Here is a 20003-nt window from a genome sequence, read left to right on the forward strand (position 1 = left end):
AACTGCCATTGCGCGCCGAACTCCCTTCTTTCATACCCAAATACCCAAATCGAAATCCATGCCCCTTCGCTGGGGCCGAAGGGTGCTGCAGAACAGCATGCATGCACGAAGGCATGTAGGCACGCAGAGGAATTGAACTCCTGGTATTTTTTTCGACGGAGAGGGGCCTTCGGCTGAGAAGCGCAAGCGGCCTGCGCGATGCATAGGTTCGCTGGTTGCTGCTGTAGGTGCTGCTGCCGGAGAGGGGCCACTCTCGTGTTAGAACTGGCGCAACACCAAGAAGACGAATTAAAGTTCAAGGATGCTACTGAAACACAACAAGTCGTGTGAATATCACATTCCAACGCGGCGTATTCGTCCCTCCTCGCATCCCACAGAACGGACGAAGTTGACGCATGCCGCGAAGGATGGCTTTGAGAACTTGTGCTTTTAAGGTTTCTATGAACCATGGGGATAAAGCGCATGGCATACAGGGTTTCCTAACGCAAGCACACTTCTCAGGACGTGGCCTAACGGCAGATGGTGGCTCCTCAAAAACAAAAGTAACCGGTTCTCTACATAACTCACAGTAAATCAATAACCCAATTCCTTTGCCATTATCCCGTTATGGTGTTAACAGTTCATGACTCATACAAGGTCCGAGCAAACGCAAATCTACAAGGCTTAATCTGCTCACAGTGCTTAAATCATCACAAAATTGGATTTGCCATGTTCGTTCGCAATACTTCCTTGATAGCCCAAAATTGTCTATGCGAATGACGATGCACATGATCTGCTTCGTTTTGTAGCCATGACTTAAAAAGGGGCTGGAAGGCCGCCCCATCACAGCTTACACTTTCCCTTTAGGTATGGCTGATTCAGAGCAGCGTGGCCAGGGCAGCAGCCTTGGCTTCTGCGGTGGAGGAGTAGTTGCATGCCAATTAGCAGCAATCAACCGGCAAACTGTTACTTCAACGCTCCTCGGCGTTCCTCCGCACACAATTACTTCTTACCGGCACCTCCAGGGTTCCCAGCAGCGGCGCAAGAGTGGCCGAGAGCGTTTGCACCAAGCAAAGAGCTACCGGCCATACCTGCGCGCCGCGGCCACATCAGCCGCAACTTCCGCTTCCCGCGGTGGCCCTCCTACCCGTGATGGCCTCTCTGAGGAAATCAGAAAGTGGCAAACCCTTGCAAGCGTAGGGGAGATGTGCCGCAAAACTCGGAGGAAGATCTTGGTAGCACGGCAGCGCCAAATTGGAAATTTGCAGCGTGGCCTATCGGCAACGAGTGGCGCACGTGCTACGGCCACGGCCACGCCTGCAGAACTCGTCCTTCTCGCCCTCGAGGAAAAAAAATTCACTATCATGAGGGAGCATTTGGCGCACCTAATTTCAAACTTCGACGTGTACGACATGGCTGTCCAACTGACGGCGCGTGTCGCTGAAGGCACTGGCGGCAGCTGCAGCGGCGCGGCCAGGTGGCCGCCACCCCCTGGGCCTTCTGACTCCCTCTTCCAGGTCCTGATTCCAAATGAGGTGAGGTAGGGGTCCGGGGGAGGCGTCGAATGGACGAATCGGGGGGAGGGGCTGGCCGGACATGGCGGTAGCCGCCATCGAGATGTGAACCTCAACTCCGACCTGAGTGCGCATACACCTACACATTCCCGCACATGGCCACGAGCGGATGTGCACTCCGGTGCCATTTCCATAATGTCGCGACACAGCGCAGAACGCTCTTTTTTACAAACATGTAAGGGACGTCACCGAAATCTGACTGCAGCAGCAGCACTCACTGACCGTGCTGCTTTTGGGGCCTTGTGTGCTTTGTGCACTGCATGAGCCCCGCATGGCGTCACTCAGTGGCCATCGGTCACCACTGTTGCCAGCTCCGCCAGCTCTACCTCCTCGGCCTCGGTCTCCGTGTCCAGCAGCGTCCGTACAGCTACCGGGGTGGGAGCCGACGCAGCCGAGCTGTGGGCTTCGTCGCTTCCCTCGCGGGTGATGGCGCTGTTCATCGCGACCATGCAGCTGGTGGAGCTGGCCAAGGAGGATTACTTGGGTGTTGACAGCGATATGGAGGAGGCAAAGGAGCAGGGGGAGGGGAAGGAGGGGCGACAGCGGTTGGCGGCTCTTACGGGGCGGCGGTTGTTGGACCAGGCGGTTGTACTGCTGGACGCGCTGGTCAGGTATTGCGGTACGACCTTTGGGCGGCTGTGTATGGGCGGGAACGGGCAGGGAGAGCTGTCTCAATTAGCAGTGGGGGGCCGGGGGGGTTGGGGGAGCTAAGTAGGGGGGAGCAGGGGAAAAGAGGGGGGAAGGGGCGCGGGGCGCAGTACATCACTTAAGGTTGGCCCAGCACAGCTCGGTACGTCACTGCCGCACATACTGCATGTTCGTACTCTTCCCCATCCGCATGTGCCCCCTGCCACGTCCGCAGGTGGCCCCTCCCTGCTGTACTCGGAGCTCGAACTGCTGGCCTACCTCGTGTACGGGACGAAGGTGGGGCCCCGGGGCGGAAAGGAAGAGGAAAAGGGGGGGAGGGAACGGGGCCCCGGGGCGGGAGGAACTGCATCGTGTGTCTGCTGTGTTTGCGTGTGCACGCATGCACGTCAGCAGCACCGCGACGCGTGTCAACTTAGTGTTACCTCCGCCTTCTCCTCCCCCCACCCACATTGCCATCCCCTCCCCCCTCCCCCCTCCCCCCAAACGCTCGCACATCCGGCGCGACGGGGTGACACCAGGACGCGTTCAGTGACACAGAGACCCTCCTGGACGCTGTCGGCGCCGTAACCAGCCGTACGGCATCCTCCTCATCTTCCGCCGCCGCCGCTGCTGCCCCGCCGCCTAAGGCTGTCCTCACCTCCGTCGCAATGCTGTGCCGTGTAGCGCGCCGTATAGCGGTGATGGCGTCTCCGCCGTACCTGCGACGCATCTTGCACATGGGTACGATGATTTCGTTTATTAAGTTCATTGAAGACGCGCCGGTGTCCGGGGACGTGGCGTCAGCGGCGATGGAGGCGGTGGGGCGGGCGCTAGGCAAGGCTAGCGTGCGTTTGCGTCCGTTTGACAGTCGGCGGCGAGTGCTGGATGCCATACGCACGGAAGCGGCGGAGGCACTGGAGCAGCGGAGGCAGCGTACGGCAGCGAGTGCACCCCCGGGACGGGAACACGACAGCGCGGGGGCCGCTCTGCAGAGCCTGCTGTCCAGTGTGCTGGGTACGCTACCTGAGACGGTTCAGTCGGTGTGGGACGCGGAGGGGCGGAGGCGAGCGGCAAGAGCAGGAGGGCGCGACGGTGAGGCGGCCGCCGGCGATGATGAGGATGGGGACGACGTGTTGAAGCTACACGGCGCTGCGAGGGACGAGCAACTGCCCGTACGACGGCGCATGGCCAGGTTGCTCCTGGATTTGGCTCAAGGGGTGAGGGGGCTGACGCCGGGGTGAAGGAGGGGGAAGGGGGGGGAAAGGGGGAGGAGGGGGAAAGGAGGAGGAGGGGAAAGGAGGGGAAGGGGCGAGGGCTGACGGGGCTGGGGAATGCATGGTCGGTACGGGGCCCAGTTAGAGTTGGGATATGGTTGAGGATTGTGGTGTTTAGGGCTGCTGTATGGCGATAAGCAACAAACCACCAACCACCACCAACGAATGAGCCCATCACTTGCAACACGCACCCTCGGCCCTGTGTACGGCACCTCCATACACGCACACACACGATCCATCCTACCTCCGTTTTGTGTACCCCCCACCCGGCGGGGCCTGTTGTCGCCCCGCAGACCCTAGGTGGGTTCAGGATGTTGGTGTCCGGTCGTAACGCCATGTCGTACACGGCTGTCGTCGCTGCCTGCGTAAGCCTCTTGAACGGGAGGACGGTGGAGGCCCTTGGCCGCCTCCTGCAGGACGGCGGCGAGGGCGCCGCTGAGGCTGGGGCTGAGGTTGCTGCCGCGTTGGCTGACGCGCAGTCCGTGTTCGAGGACAGCAGTGCTGGCGGTCGGGCACTGGGCCCCGTGACGATTCAGACGATCGAATCTAGAAAGCTAACCGATATCGTGGCCGCATCTGGCCAGGTGAGAATGTACGATGTGGCGGGTGGGGTCATAAGGCCGCTGAGGTGTGGCGTACGGCAGCAACGGCAGTGGAGCCCGCGGCTTCGTTTGTACGGCATCGGACGTGCCTGTGCCGACGAATGTGTCCCGACATGGACAGATACTGATACAGTTTTACACTTATGAGGGGGTTGTACTGAACTGCCCGTACAGGGTGGCGACAAATGCGTCCTCCTCTTTGTTTGTATGTATGTATGTATGTATGTATGTATGTATGTATGTATGCATGTATGTATGTATGTATGTATGCATGTATGTATGTATGCATGTATGTATGTACGTGTGCAGGGTCGTCACGTACCCCACCCCGGGAGCCCGGGGGACCGCGGCGCAGGAGCTGCTGCTGCGGCCGTCGGCGACCCGGTTGTGATGCTGGAGGTACGGCACTCCAACGCGGTTCTTTGGGCCCTATGCTTTGATTTGGCGCCAGCGATGCTGGAGTCAGCAATTGCGGTCAACGGCAATGAGTTCACGGAGTGAGTGTACGGAAAACAAAATGGGTCGCAAAGCTGTGAAGAAATTCATTTGTGGTGGGGCAGCAGAAGCGGATGCTATGTATTCACTGTACGGCAGTACAACCTTTCCATTGTTTGTTTTTCCGGAACAGGGCGGCCTTCTTCAACTGGTACGGCAGATACTTACCAGTGGCCCGGGACTCCGCCTTACGAATCTGCACGTCGCATAGTGATCCTAAACCCTAAGCTTGGACCCCGAGTGGGCGTTACTTGTTAGTTACAGACAACCGACAACTCCTATAAGTGTTCGTGTGCTGTTCGGTGTGATTATGCATAGCAGTGGGGATAGCTGGCGCGCCTTTTCGGGAAGCCTGCAGCGGCGTCTGGATGAGCGGCACGCTGCAGTACTGCACCCCCTGCCGAGTACGGCCCGCGGCGCGGCGCGAGCGGGGGGTACGGACATGGCGCTGGCAGCACTTGCCAAGGTATGGCAGAGCCAGCGCATGTACGGCATGTATGCGGCACTGCGCATGCCGATCCGTCTTTCCGGTTGGCTGTTTTCCGTTACTGCTGTCTTGTTGTTGTTGTTGCTGCTGCTGTTAGCAGTAGTGGTAATGGTGGTGGTGGTGGTGGTGGTGATGGTGCCGCGAGGTGGCCTGAAGGTGGGGGCACCTCCCCTCCCCTCCCCCTGCCGTCCCGTGGTACTTTCTTGTCGTCTTGCAACGCCCGCCAGCTCCCCCCCGTAGCTCCTCAACAGCTCACCGCACCTCATAACGTCAGGTCACCTCACTGTGCTCATCCCCATATCTTCCCATATCTCCCCCATCATGTCCTGCACTCCCCCGCGCCCTAAGTTCCGCACCGCCTGCGTGGCCCAAGGCCGGGACTTCATTGTCGTACCCATCGTACGTCCCGTACTGGCCGGAGGGCCGCTAGATGACCCGCTTGCTGCCTACGAGTTTCGTGTGCACACCGCCGTGGCGCGTAGAGAGGAGTCCCGGAGCGCTGTCCCCTCCACGACACCGACAGCATCACGAAGTGGAGGTGCAGGTGGAGGTGAGGATGGGCTGGGTGGGGCAGGGAATGAGGGAAAGGCGGAAAAAGGAGAACAATGTCAGGAGGCGGTAGATGGAGCGAAAGGGGAGGAGGGCGTTACCTCAGAATAACGCCCGTACTGTGTCGTATACGTGCTGTGCCACAGGTACGATGGGTGGCAGCGGGTCGGAGGCGGGAAAGGATACGTACGATGACGATGATGACGGGGGCCGCGGCGGCGGCGGGGGCGGCGGCGTGGGGCCAGGTACCCCCCAGCTCGCTGGGGGAAGCTGCGGGCTGTCAGGGCGGGGCGGGAGGGGGAGGGGGAGGCGGCAGGACCCCATTCCCGACGTGGTCAAGCCCTTTGACGATGGCGATGATTCTTGTGGATCAAGAACCGCGGCCACTTCCACCTCCTCCTCCTCCTCGTTCTCCCATCGCGAGCGGGTCAAGGGCCCACAGGGGGTTCGTTCGGAAAGCAGCAAAAGCGCCAGCAGCGGCGCCAACGGCGATAGCGGCAGCTACAGCAGCAGCAGAAGCTCCGCCACGACTTGGTCCTACCCGACATCCGCGGCGCCAACAGAAACCGAAACCACAAGCGCAACCGCCACAACCACTTTCCGGCTCCGTACTCACTGGCGGCAGCGCCGGGCGCACGCGGTCAACTGGGCCTTGTGCTGCTGGCTGGGCCTTACTGACCCCAAGCAGAATGAGCTGGACCAGGAGCTGGCGGTCCACTGCGGCCTTTCTGGCAGCCAGGCTGGCGCCTCCGCGGAGAGCCGCGCCTGCAGGAAGTTGTTGGAGGGGGCGCTGGCCGGGGTTACACTGGACGAACGGATACTGGTTCCGGAGCGGCTGATTTTGTTGGTTCTTGAGTGCCAGTGCGGGCACCCCGAGCGGGTGCTGGTGTTGCCGAATGCGCTGCCGGGGGCGTGCGAGAGGTGAAGGATAAGGTGGGAGTTCAGGGTGCCCTGGTTAGGGGGGTGGCGAGGACCTGGAGGGGGTGTGAGGGGGCCGCTGTTAGAGGAGGCGGAGGCGGTAGGGGGGCCGGTCAACAGCTGTGATGGGGCTGCGGCTTGAGTGCGTGCGTGCTTTTGTTGTTGAATGATGCTCAGGTGTGGGGGTGTGAGTGTCACTGGTCTGCTGCTACGGCTGCTGCAACTGCTGTGGCTGCAGTGGCGGCTGTGCGTTACCTGCGGGGCGTGTGGGTTTGCGATGCTGTGCGGTGCGGCGCGTTAGTCCCTGCACTGACCATTGCCGAAACCTGCGTCCAGGTTGGGGGGGAGGGATATTGACATGGGGCAGATTGCCTAGTACACGGATATTGCACACGTATCTTCTGTTACTGACTCCACTTGCTGCAGCTATTTGCGTGGTGGTCGTGGTGGTTGGCGAGCGTGTTGCTGCATTGGTTGCGAATTTGCGTGTCGGCCGGGTAGCGCGTACGAAAATTGTCGGATAAGTCGACGGACGCGAACAAGTCAGTGAATAATTGAGTGAATGCGTCCTCCTCTATGATTACGAAGGGACGAATATGCAGCCATGATAACGACGTAGCGGGAGTGTAGGCGGTGTACCGGTTTGCAGCTGTCGAAGGGGAGGGAGAGGGGGTCCTGGCGTCGGGTTGGAAAAAGGGGGTTTGCGGGGAGACCTCGGGTGCAGGTGGGGGTGGAGGTAGTGCGGCCGGCAGGGTTACGAGGCGCAGGCCGGTTTCATTGATGGCAGTCCATGGGCAGCGGTTTTTTGTCAACCTTTCGGCGATGATGCCCGCAGCATGGGATGGCTGGCTGACAGTGAGGGTGGGATTCCGAAGGTTGACGCCGGGGCCCGAGAGCGCAACACAAGGACTGGATTTGCCGGCCGTGGCGAGGGCCTGCCTTAATAGGATCCCGAGGCCTAAGCGTTGTTAGTCGGAAACACAGTTTTTTTAATTCTCTATGACTACAGTGTTCTCCGAGGGACTTTGGATTGCTGCTGGCAATAAGATGCAAGCATTGTGCAGGCGTACGTGCTTTAGTCATGCATATTGTGATCTAAACCGTTAACGGCCACTTGGCTGCCCATAATGCCGCACAGTCTGTGATTAGATTATATTGTCCTATTGGACGCCAGTTTCGTAGGGCCTTGAGACCAATTTTCCTTATCACGCAGCAGGATTTGCCCATGCGACATTATCTCGGAATTTTGGGGCAGGACATGCCGAAGATGCACTCATTAATCCATTTACCCTACAACGCAATTATATACGTGCTGTAAACCGGCTGTAGGAAGTTGGTATTCGTTCTCGGGACCGACAGATGGCGGGCTCAGAGCTTGGTGGTGCAGCTGGCGACGGCCGCCTGATCAGCACGAGAGGTGTAACAGCTCAGCTATCTGATATTCAGCGTCAAAACGCCCTAGCGGCGCTCCTGGGCGTTTCCCGTCTTGCCCTATCAGGCCGTCGACATCGGGAGGGCCCGGACCAGCTTCGCAAGGGCGGCCGGGAGCGCTTGCGGCAAGCAAGATGCTATGCGCCGCATCGTCGGGCTGCGGCCACGTCGGCCGCAACATCTGCATTTCGTAAACGGGACAAATTGATCATGGAAATTGAAGAATGGAGAAAATTTGCATGCCTGGAAAGGTTATACAGCCGAACTAAGTACCAATTATACCTTGAATCCCAGCAGCTGGCGGCGGACCTGTCGGGACGCAGGCGTCCAAATGGTGCCACCCATGCGGAGCCTGGCTGTGCTGAGAACGCGAGGTCAAAAGAGGACGATGTTTTGGCTGCCACGGCGCAGTCGAGGCACTTAGTTGAGCTGGGGCGGCGCCTGCACAGCACTGCGTTGGGTTTGGACGTGTACGGCATGGCAACGCAGCTGCTGGCACTTACCACTGCTGCCGCAAAGGGCCCCGCCCCGCCTACCACCTTTGATTCTATATTTGCGTTCTACCAGCCGGAGGCGGTGAGTGCGCCTAGGTGGGGCGGCAGTGCGGGGGGGCCGGTAAGGTGCCGCTGCAGACGATCCAGATTAAGTCCCGAGTCCGCATAATGCAATGTTGTTGTGCTTTCTGTTCCGGATCCCAAGGCGTGGCGCCCCTTGCCCGACTCACCAACCACGGTGATCCAGACCTCTCAGCTCTCCCCTCTCAGACCGGTTTACAACGGGCAAATGGAGTCACTGTATCCGCATTAGAAGTCCTTCTCCACGGGCTCGTCCCAGCCCCTCACCCCTCACCCCTCAACCCCCCTGCACGCAAACACAACTCAGGACGACCAGCAAAACGGGCACCTGCCCTCCTGCACATGATCATCAGGATCATGATCATCCAGAACACCGTTTGGGTATTTACTTACTTCAATATGCCGTACAGGTTCTCTCCTCCGTGAGCACCACGAACACCGCCAGCGCCTCCGCCGCCAGCTCTACCTCCTCGGCCTCGGTCTCCGTGTCCAGCAGCGTCCGTACAGCTACCGGGGTGGGAGCCGACGCAGCCGAGCTGTGGGCTTCGTCGCTTCCCTCGCGGGTGATGGCGCTGTTCATCGCGATCATGCAGCTGGTGGAGCTAGCCAAGGAGGATTACTTGGGTGTTGACAGCGACATGGAGGAGGCAAAGGAGCAGGGGGAGGGGAAGGAGGGGCGACAGCGGTTGGCGGCTCTTACGGGGCGGCAGTTGTTGGACCAGGCGGTTGTACTGCTGGACGCGCTGGTCAGGTATTGCGGTACGACCTTTGGGCGGCTGTGTATGGGCGGCGGGCAGGGAGAGCTGTCTCAATTAGCAGTGGGGGGCCGGGGGGGTTGGGGGAGCTAAGTAGGGGGGAGCAGGGGAAAAGAGGGGGGAAGGGGCGCGGGGCGCAGTACATCACTTAGGGTTGGCCCAGCACAGCTCGGTACGTCACTGCCGTACATACTGCATGTTCGTACTCTTCCCCATCCGCATGTGCCCCCTGCCACGTCCGCAGGTGGCCCCTCCCTGCTGTACTCGGAGCTCGAACCGCTGGCCTACCTCGTGTACGGGACGAAGGTGGGGCCCCGGAGCGGAAAGGAAGAGGAGGAAAGGAAGAGGAAAAGGGGGTGTGTGATGATCACTGGTGTCCCAATGGGGTGCTTGTCTCGCTGTCATCGCGGCGTGTGTTTTTAACGAACACATTTCCATTCTCCATCTCCCCTTCCCCCCGGGGCGCTTCAATACCCCCCCCCAAATAGCAACACGCCACCTCCCCCTTGACCTCCCCCTCAACCCCTTCCTAGGAAAGCTTCGCAAATGACAACGTGTTTCTGGAAGCCGTCGGCGTGCACCAGAACTGTGGCGGCGCCGCCGGTTGTACGACATCCTCATCCACCGCCGCCGCCACCCCTCCCCAGAAAGCCGTCCTCACCTCCGTTGCCGTGCTGTGCCATGTGGCGCGCCGTATCGCGATGACGTCACCTCCGCTGTCCTTGCCGCGGGCCACTCAGATCGGTTCCTGGCGGATTCCCGTCACGCGGGCTGTTGAGGTACCGCTGCCGGACTACCTGGTGCGCAGGGTGACGGCAGATCTGGGCCGCGTGATAGGACATGCTCTCGCGCACTTGCATACCGCCGACGCCCGGCAACAGGTGCTGGATGTCGTACGACGGGAAGCGGCGGAGATGCTGAACCGGCGGCGGCAGGCCTTGAATGCGCGGCCTGCGGGGACGACGGTCGGCGACGGCGGCGGCCTCTCAGAGGCCACCCAGCGCTGGCGGCTGCTGAAGCAGCAGCAGCAACCGCAGGATAGAGGCGACGACGAGGGAGGCGGCGGCCGTGGCGGCGCATTGGGCGCTGCAGCGGGCAGCAACGTAGTCCGCGTGCAGCGGCTCGTGCGGGAAATTGATGAGATTGAGGCGGCTATGTCCGTTGCCGTGCTGCTGCATAAAATGCTGGGTACGCTACCTAAGACGGTTCAGTCGGTGTGGGACGCGGAGGGGCGGAGGCGAGCGGCAACAGCAGGAGGGCGCGACGGTGAGGCGGCTGGCGGCGATGATGAGGATGGGGACGACGTGTTAAAGCTACACGGCGCTGCGAGGGACGAGCAACTGCCCGTACGACGGCGCATGGCCAGGTTGCTCCTGGATTTGGCTCAAGGGGTGAGGGGGCTGACGCCGGGGTGAAGGAGGGGGAAGGGGGGGAGGGGGAGGAGGGGGGAGAGATGCGGGTCGGGGTTTTGTCGACACAAATTGCGGGATGAGGGGTATGCTCGCAATCGATGTGTGATCCCACTGCTACTTGCACAACCACCAACCGCCAACTAACTAACTTCCTTGCCGGTCTTATCTCACTGCCACTTTCATCTCTCCTCTTCTCAAACCCCCGTAACGCTGCGCAGCGGCGCAAGACGGTGGTGGCGGACGGTCCTGGCGCATTGTCGTGGATTCTCTCAGCCGCCGCCGTATTGGGCCGGTTTAACTGGGTGACGAGCAGGACTATAGCAGGTTGCGGCACCTCTGGGGGCGCTGGCGGCACTGCCGCCGCCGCCGCCGCCACTGGACCTGACGGCGCCGGAGACCCGGAGCCGCGGGCTGCCATAGCGGCGGCAACGGCGGCGCCGCTGTCGTCGCTGGACTTCGGTAGGTCTGTAGGTGACTTCACCACTGCGGGCCTGGGGCCGGTGATGCTGGTGGATCTGAAGGTTTCGGAGCTGCGGCGGCGGCCCCAGGTGAGGTGATCTGGATTCGTATCCACCGGCGGGGTATTCGGAGAAAGCGCCTTCGGGTTGGAAGGGGGGGTGGGGGAGAGGGGAGTTCAGGCTGGTGAGTGAAAAGGGGAAGCCCTTAGCATAAGCATTTGCATGATGTTGTCAAGCAAAACAAGGGCCCCCCCACCCCACCCCACCCCGCACCCCGCACCGCACGGCAGCAGCGGCACAGGGAGCCACTTTCCTGAGGGTACCGAATAATCGAATTGACTAGGAGGAGGCGGAGTTACCCTCTTGTCTGTCGATATGTCTGTCTATCTGTCTATTTGTCTGTCTATCTGCCTGTCTATCCGTCCGGTGTTTATTCCGGCCAACTGCTCTCGGCTATGCGTGTTGTTGCTACTGCGACCATTGCGCACCCCCCCCGGAGGCGTCGTTCGCAATAGCGCAATTCCACTACTGCCGTTGTCGCTGTTACAGTGCGGCAAAGGCGGGGGAAAGGGGGGAGTCATCATACGCACACACTGATGCAAAGAAATAAATGATATACTGCTCAAGTCGGGGGGGAGGGGCAGGGGGGCCGCATCACGTCAGGGACCGGTGCCTGAGCTCCCACTCCTGCTGCCGCAACCGCCACCGTCTACTGGAACTAGCGCAGGGAGCGGAAGGCGAGTCCAGTACCGAGGCTGCTGCAGCTGGCGGCAACAACAGCCATGGCATTTCTGCTGCTACCGTTCCTGCCGTACAGCTGGGTCTGAGGCAGGGCAGCGTGGACCTTTGGGTGCCCTGCACTGATGTACGGCAGCTGGGGACCCAGTGCACGGTTTGGTTCCAGGGGGATGAATTGGAAAAGTGGGTGGATGGTCGCGGGGGTTGGGGGGGTTGGGGGGTGGGAAGGATGAGGGGGTGGGACTGTTGCCTGTGACGTCCGTCCCGTGCAGCTGTGTGTGGTGTCTCCCTCCCTCGGGAGTCCCCCCCCAAAACACACACACACACACCTGCACCTGCACCCACATTCCTCTCCCACTCGGGCCCTACCACCACCACCACCTAAACTCTAACCGTGTCCCGTCATGTACTGCCGCCGCTGCTGCCGCTCGCACTCATTGGAAATGCTGTTTCTTGCGGCTAATGGTACGTAATGGTTGCGTGCTGGTCCTGACGTGTCCGTACTGCGTACGGTGCCCTGTGTACGACAGCCGTGCTTCTTCTCGCCGCTTTGCGAGGGAGCTGCAGTGGAAGCTGGACGAGTGGCACGGCGCGGTGCTGAGTCCTTTACAGGGAGCAGGAGGGGGAGGGGGAGGACTGGATGCGCTGCTGGCCGTCCTGGCCCAGGTAAGGCACTGTCGAGTTTTAATGTTCCTGTACGGCGTGGCGTACGCTTGGTGTGATGTCGTATTGTGTGTCGTACCGTGAGGCTATCTGACAGCTCGACGGCACACCCATGCACCTATGCACGCAATGTCCCTCCTCCTCCGGGAGGTGTGCTGCCTTCATTTCCCCTTCACCGCTGGACCTGAATCCGTGCTCACAGCTGGAGCCGTAGGCCGTGTGCGTGTGCCATTTCCCCCGGGCCTCTCCCCATCCTTGAACCCCACGGGTCGCTCGTGTCGCCACCAATGTGTATTTGAGATGACTTGCACTGCGCTGAGCTGCGACGGCGCCACCTAGGGTGAAGTTCGTTGCGTCGTTCGTGGTTGTGGTTGCGATTGTGGTGGACCCTCATTTCCGCTGTGTGACGGCCGCCGCTCACTTTTCCTTCCCAAACCCTCGGCCGTTTTTACTCCTTGCCGTACACTGCTCCTTTCTTAACTTTACTCTCCTCTGTTGCTGTTGCCATCCATCTCCCACTGCTAACCCCCGAACGCCGTCTCGTTGGATTACGACTTGCGGCAGGTTCGCACGCAGTTCTTGGATCGAGGCCGGGACTTCGTTGTCGTACCTGTCGTAGAACCGCTTCCGGCCGAGCAATCCTGCATGGACTTGCTTGGGCCCCTGGAGGTTCGCTTGCGGGGGGCCATGGTCAGCAGGGGGGGGCCCCCGGCGGGGAAAACACACGGCGCAGAGGGAGAGGCGGCAGCAGCAGCAGCAGCAGCAGCTTCGCGCAACGGGAAAGCGGTCTACGGGGACACGCCCAAAGTCAGCATTAGCGCCGCCGCCCCGGCCCCGACAACCACCACAACTGCAGCCTCGACCTCGCCCGTGGTGCAGCTTCGTCCTTACTGGCGGCAGCGGCGGGCGCTGGTCCTCAACTGGGCCTTATGCTGCTGTACGGGACTTATTGGGTCGGATAATCTGGTGACCTCCCGGCAGCGTCGGGAGCTGGATGGGCTGATGAGGCGGGAGAGGACTGGCGAGGTGGCGGATGACGGCGAGGTGGCCGGTAACCCGGAGAGGGTAGCCAGGGAGCGCAGGCGGGCGTTGCTTGTGGAGCACTGTTTGGGGCCGGTGTTGGATGTACGGCACCTGGTTTCCGACCGTCTAATAATTGTCGTACTGGAGTGTCGTCCGGGTAATGAGACGTCAGGGTAGTGTTTAACGGGTTGGGGTTGAGAAAGGGATAAGGTGGTGGCGAGACTGTGCTGTAGTTTTGCCTTGTAAAGAAAGAGAGAGAGAGATGGGGGGGAGAGAGAAAGAGAGACATAGCGCCCTGGGAAAGGGCCGTGAAGCCCGGGTCCGGTGTTGGTGATGGGGGAGAGGGACATGGGGAGACGCGGCTGGGTTGACGAGGGGGGAGTGGCACCTGGTAAGTCTGTGTGCGTGTGGGAGGCAGCAAGGGGGGGGGGTAACGACTCAATAGTCGGAGTGCCCCGAGGACCCGGCCCGGGTAGCTAACCAGGTGAACCCGGTCCTCCTGGGGCCGGAGGGGGGAAGACGAACCTGTTTGAGCGAGCGAAGGTGACACCGGAGGTGGGGAGGAGGCTAGAGCGGTTGGGCAGTGCCAGTGATTAACCTGGACCAACACACAAATGGTTGTGGTGGAAGGGAGCGGTGGTAGTTAAAGTGATAGGTAGGGGTAGGTGGGTAGGGATGGAGGTGGGCCCAGGGCCTCACCACCGGGCTGAGATGACGTCCGGGATGAAGCGACAGATATACAAACAGAGATACGGAAACAAGCTGACTACGTGGGTAGTAAGGAGCAGGAGGGGGGAGGGTCAATATCATCTTTTCATACACAGTTCGTTTTGCTGCAGTGGCCGTAGTAGTGGTTCTTGTAGTTCTTCAGTTCCACTGTCAGGCGTTTGATGGGCTGAGGCGAACTGAGGACACCATTGCCCAAATAGGCGTTGGCGTTGTTGTAGCCAGGTGAGGAAGGATTCCCGCCAGCATCACAGTTGGATGTCCTCAGCTCACGAGAACACCACCCGGCATGCACCGGACACAGTACCACGGAGCTGGGGGGGGCCCCCATTCGCGCTCTGTCAAAGCCGGGTCTCAGCACCCCCCTGACTGGCGGTGGTGGGAGTGGTGGTGCCGGCGGTGCTGACAAACGTTCGGTACACCACGTCTGTGGCGTGTGCCAAATCTCATCACCATCCCGGGCTTCCTGTCCGTCCATCTGTGACTCTTTCTGTCTCGGTACACGTCCCCCTCCTCGCGACTGATAACTTGCCCTAACACGCCTGATGAGCTCCACACACACACACCCAGCCAGCTAGCTAGCCAGCCCGCGAGTCAGCTGTCCTGTCAGTCAGCCTGTCAGTCAGTCTGTCAGCCTGTCAAACCTTCTCCTATCCAGTCCGCCAGTCTACGACCCGAGTAGCCCCCCCCCCGCAACCCCTCAGCCTTCCTGTGCTCAGCTCACAAGGATAATACGCGATGCAAGTTCACGTGGTGGGTGTGAGCACACACGAGCCACTACAGGGGCCAGCCGCGAGCCGTCGGGGCACCTTGCCACCCCACGACCACCACATAGCCCATAACGTCCCCTGCAGCGCCCCTCTGCCACCAGTCCCCCCAGTCCCCGCGGCGCTCCTCCCCCCTTCCCTCGTCCGGGTCCCCGCCCCCGGCAGGTGGGTTAGCGTGTCAACAGGGAGCCAACGGTGGCTACATAAGGCCCCGCGTGTGCTGTGTTTTGCGGCTATCCAAAGATGGTGTACTCGCCGTACTTCTTCTCCGGGTCGTATATCTGTGCACGGCCGTACGGCAGGCGGCGCGAGGGCGAAGGGCGGTGCGGGGAAGGGGCCCCAAGAGGAAGGAGAGCACGGGGGAAATCTCGTTCAGAGGAAAGCCAAGTGTGTGTGTGTGTGTGTGTGTGTATAAACGAACTGAGCCGCAAAGCGGAAGGGTTGGAGTGTGTATGTGTCTGTCTGTCTGTCTATGTATATCTGTCTGTCTGCCTGTGTGGTGCGGGGGTTGTTAGTAGCGGATTCGGTGAGGTGGCTGAGGGAGGGAGGGGGGGTACACCAGGGGCAGAGATAACCAGCCGCGAGCCAACGCCCCTCCCTCCCTCCCCCCCTCCCTCCCCCCCTGCTGCTGCCTCTGCAGCCGCTGTCAACCCCCACCACCGCCCCCTAGACACCGACAAGGTGGCCACCAGCAGAGCGCCACCAGCTGGCCCCGCACCAGGAAGCCCCACCACCACCACCTCACGCATACACATATACATACACGCGCACACCCCGGCATCCACATCCTCACCTCCCACCGACTAGCCGGGAAGATGTGTTTGTTCTTGTCGTACCAATGCCGCTCCACAACCTGCCAGAGGTGTGACGCTTACAGGGGTTAGGGAGGTAGAGGCCGTACGCCACGTACAAGCACACCCAGACGCACCTTGCCCGCGTGGCTGTCCTGCTTCTCCTGCGTCGCGTCGTTGGTCACGCGGATATCCTCTCGAACACTGAAGTCGAACAGCGGACCGGACTTCCCGCGGGCCTTGTTCACGATCAGGTCGTAAAAGGTGTGGTGGTGCGGCATGATCAGATCTTCCTGGAGGGGGTCCAGAGGCGACCGGGGGACCCAACCCAACAGAAAAAGGGGGGTTGAGGGGGCATATGCACAGTCAAGGAAACCAGCAGCTGCCGACGTCCACAGCGGGGTGGGAGTGGGGGTGGGGGTGGGGGGAACGTGGTGGAGAACGGAGATTGATATGATATGATACGAGACGACGTGGGCATATATATACGGTACGAACCACATGGCGCAGGGGGGGGTCCTGAGCGGTGAGAGGAGCAGATGCGGGCGTTGGTTGTCGGGGGGTAAGACGAACCACGAACGAGTGAAGCTGCTGGGGTCGGGGGGTAAGGGACGGGTGAGCTGAGGGGGGTTTGATCGCATGTGGCACAAGAGGGGGCAGGTGAGGGAGGGCCCGCGGGTAGCGCCGGAAGGGGGGATGTCGCCGCGCCAGCCTAGTGAATTGCAGTCCCAGTCAGAACTCGCAGGGCGTGGTGGTATTTCGTCATCCTGTCGTACCTTGATGTACATGAGGTTGTCCATCCCCACGTGCCTCAGCTCCCGGAACTCGGGCGCCAGCTGCTCCCGGACCGCCTTCAGGAAGTTGCCAATGGAGTCGCCCTTCTTGATCGTGATGTTGCGACTGCGCATGCGTGTGTGAGAGAGAGGGAGAGGGAGAGAGAGAGAGGGTGTGTGTGTATTGGGGAGGGGTGTAAGCAGCGAGGGGATGTCAGGGGTGGGGTGGAAAGCGGGGGGTTGAACTTGATGACGCAGGAAGCACTGCGATGAGCACCTACTGCCGTATTGGGTTGAGACGGATTGGGATGGGCTGCGCCGTGACGGGGGTAAGACGAACCACTAGGCGAATGACGGGGGGCGGGGTGGGGACACCCCTTTCCCCCCTCGACCCTCCTGGACTATCCGCATATCGCTGGTATCTGCTTCATTCGCCAGTGGTCCCCCTTATACCCCCCGACCCCACCTCCCGGGTTACGGCCCCCTGCTGCTGCTCTCCACACCTGCCCACCCCCATACAACACACGGCATATGCATACGTGCAAACAGACAGGCACAGACAAACAGACAGTGCTACACAAATCTACCCAGGGGCTGCTCACCGCCACTCACCGGTGTCCGGTGCCGTTCCAGTAGGAGTAGGTGATGGCCAGCGGCTCAGACTTGATCGCGTCCTGGGCCAGCTGCCACTCCTTTCGCAGAGCAGCTCGCATCTCAGCCTCCAGCCGCTCACGGTCCCTGCGACCCATGGGTCAGGTCAGCAGTAGGACCGGGGAGGGGTCCAGACCGCAGGCGGGACACCGTAACTCCAGATCGTCGCCGCCGCCGCCGCACTGCCCCGCTGGGGCCAGGACGGCGGTTTAAACCTTTCCCAATCTTCCCAGCTGGCCTTTAGCCTTCAATGACCCCCGGCTTGCCCTCCTCCTCTTCCCCACCCACCTCTTACCCTTCCCCCCACTTCATCCCCCCCCGCTCGCTCGCTCGCTCGCTCACTTGTCCGGCAAGAAGTCAGTGGCCACCGTGGGGTCCTTCCCGAACTTGGCAAACTTGCGCTTCTTATTCGCCGCCACCAGCGCCTCCCCGCCGTCACACCCGCCCCCATCACTTCCGTTGCCGCTGCTGCCTGCGGGCTCCTCACTGCCCACACGACCTTCCATTGCCGTACAGGGGACGGCGGCGGCGGCGGCGTCAGAGGCGGGGGGATCAGCCACCGGCGCTGCCGCGCGAGCCCAGGCGGGCATCGTTTTAAAGACCGGCGGCGGCGGCGGCGGCGCTGTAGCGGGGTCCCCCTCCTCGCCATCTCCGCCGTCTTCATCCACTAGAAAGCTCAGTTTGGGTTTCCTGGCCTCCTTCGCCCGCTTGCGCTTCTCCCTCTCCCTGCTGGCCGCGTCCTCATCCGCCTCCGCCTTCCGCCGGTGCTCCTCCTCCAAACTGGTGGGGCAGACAAGGTGCGGGGGAAGCGAGCGGCGGCGGGCGGTGCGGGGAAGAGAAGGAGCCAATAACATTCATAAACTTCATTCCGAATCAGCTGCTGGAAAGTGCTATGCCAGGTTCTGGGGCCAGGTGGGTGAAGTGGGGTGAGGAGAAGGTGGGCTAACGAGTCCAGAAGTTGCCCAGTGGCCTCCACCCCCTGGTGTGGACGAGGACCCTTATGCCCCGGGGCGCTGTACTTCCTAGGCTTGTTTGGTGTAGGGAGAGACGAGGCGAGGAGTTAAGGGGCTGGGTTGGCCGGGGGGAGGAAGAGCGGGGACAGGCGAGGGCCCGCCAGAGCAGCGCACCGCCACTTCCGACCGCAAAATCCATTATACGACAAAAAATTCCGATCCCGACCCACGGGTCGCTTAGGCCGGGTTTGCCCTCTCACCCCATTTCATTCAGAATGTTCTTCTCAAAAGTCTTTCCTCCTTTGTTTTATCTCCAGCCTCCCAACCACCCTAATACCCACCGTTCCTGCAACGTGGTCCGCTTCTGAATGAACTCAGCTTTGGTCACGAGACCCACTGTCTCGTTCTTGAAGGCGTGCTCCAAAGCCTGGAGCAGGTGGGGAGGAGACGAGGAGAGGGATGCAGAGCGTTCGTGTGCGTGTGTGTGTGTGTGTGTGTGTTGAGATCGCATGCTAAGGAGCAAGGAAGTGTGTGAAGGTTGGGGTGCAGCTGTAGGCAGCGAGTGTGTATGGATAGGAGCGCTTTTTTAGTGCTTTTAGTGGTGTATTAAGATGGGGCACAGAAAGGCTTTCTTTACCCTATGCACCTGAGAATCATATGCTCCCTAACCTTCACCCCACACCCCGGAGCAGGTGGCCCCCTACCATGCGCGGGAGGGGGATGCGTGGGCCTTTCATGCGAGCTGCCAGCTGCCCGGTTTAGGAAACGGAATCCAAGCCGAAATAACTCCCCATTTGGTGTTCCCCGCCTAAACGAGAGAGCTCGGGCCCCCCTCTCAGAACCCTTCAAACTTAAGGAGCACTCAAGGCGCTCGTAGGTGTCGCTGCTTCAACCCCCCGTTCCGATCCAAAGCCACGGCCCCATGGCAGAGAGCGAAACAGGCTGTGAAGGGCAGGCACAAACGTGGAACTTTGTGATAGGTGAGACCATCTTCTTGACCCGATTCCTACAGTCATGGCGCACCTCCTCGGTTGATGCGCCGAATTGCCTAAGGCCAGCAGCATCGGCTTGGTCTTTGGTCTGCTTTTGGAGCGCCTCGAACTTTTTCCGCTGCTCCTCACGCTGCTTCTCCATGCGACGGATGCGCTGCACATCCTCGCCGGTTCCCACATAGCCGTTGTTGAACATCTTTGTGCCGGCAGGCACGCGAGGCAAAGAAGGCGCCCCGCAAGGCTTTGCAGGCAAAGTGCCAACGGAGCGACTTGCGTAACTACAATTTCGTTCTTGCCTTTAATACCGGCGTTCAATCGTTTCTTACAATTGCAACGCGTTAACCAACATTTGAGTGATGGGGACCAAAGCTAATGATTTACTCCTATCCTTGCCAGCACGCCGAAACTGAGTTCCATTAGCTTTATGAAAATCCACAAATACTCGGTTGACGTTGCCCCATGTCGCAAGCTCTAGCTGCATGAGGCACAGCCCTTACGCAGATGACAATTGCTTGTACGATTGGAAAGTCCTTCCAAACACCGTGGCGACAAATGCGAATCCTCTCTCAAGTTCAATTATACATTGAATATCGTAAGCACACCATGAGCGAGGTATGTACATGCTAGCCACCTTGAAGTATCAGCTGCTCTTACGGGCATACGGAGGCCAGTTCGTCCCTTTGCAAGGTCATGCTAACGACATAACTTATTGGCACCGTTCAGCCTCATGAACAGGCCCAAAGCCTATAGCAGCCACTTACGGTGCACCCTTGCACTTCCTGCCTCCTTT

The 20003-nt window shown here is 60.5% G+C and overlaps 2 protein-coding genes across 2 annotated transcripts; one reads left to right on the forward strand and one right to left on the reverse strand.

Moving 5' to 3' along the window:
- Positions 1-1343: 1343 nt before the first annotated feature.
- Positions 1344-13737, forward strand: VOLCADRAFT_92376 (uncharacterized protein; the record flags this gene model as incomplete). Its single annotated transcript, XM_002951687.1, has 21 exons — positions 1344-1514; positions 1839-2172; positions 2416-2477; positions 2828-3397; positions 3748-3819; positions 3871-4038; positions 4456-4553; positions 5139-5194; positions 5412-5588; positions 5734-6508; positions 6683-6792; positions 8004-8512; positions 8922-9270; positions 9511-9572; positions 9800-10657; positions 10897-11226; positions 11954-12057; positions 12405-12540; positions 12688-12756; positions 13102-13227; positions 13417-13737. The coding sequence occupies 21 exons, from the start codon at positions 1344-1346 to the stop codon at positions 13735-13737; spliced, it is 5457 nt and encodes a 1818-aa protein (XP_002951733.1).
- A 1549-nt stretch (positions 13738-15286) lies between these two features.
- Positions 15287-19409, reverse strand: VOLCADRAFT_61744 (uncharacterized protein; the record flags this gene model as incomplete). Its single annotated transcript, XM_002951782.1, has 9 exons — positions 15287-15334; positions 15847-15906; positions 15982-16137; positions 16621-16744; positions 17230-17355; positions 17611-17663; positions 17871-18048; positions 18563-18648; positions 19245-19409. The coding sequence occupies 9 exons, from the start codon at positions 19407-19409 to the stop codon at positions 15287-15289; spliced, it is 996 nt and encodes a 331-aa protein (XP_002951828.1).
- Between the last annotated feature and the right edge of the window lie 594 nt (positions 19410-20003).

This window comes from Volvox carteri (genome assembly GCF_000143455.1).
Source record: "Volvox carteri f. nagariensis unplaced genomic scaffold VOLCAscaffold_25, whole genome shotgun sequence".
In the NCBI taxonomy this organism is placed as follows: Eukaryota; Viridiplantae; Chlorophyta; class Chlorophyceae; order Chlamydomonadales; family Volvocaceae; genus Volvox; species Volvox carteri.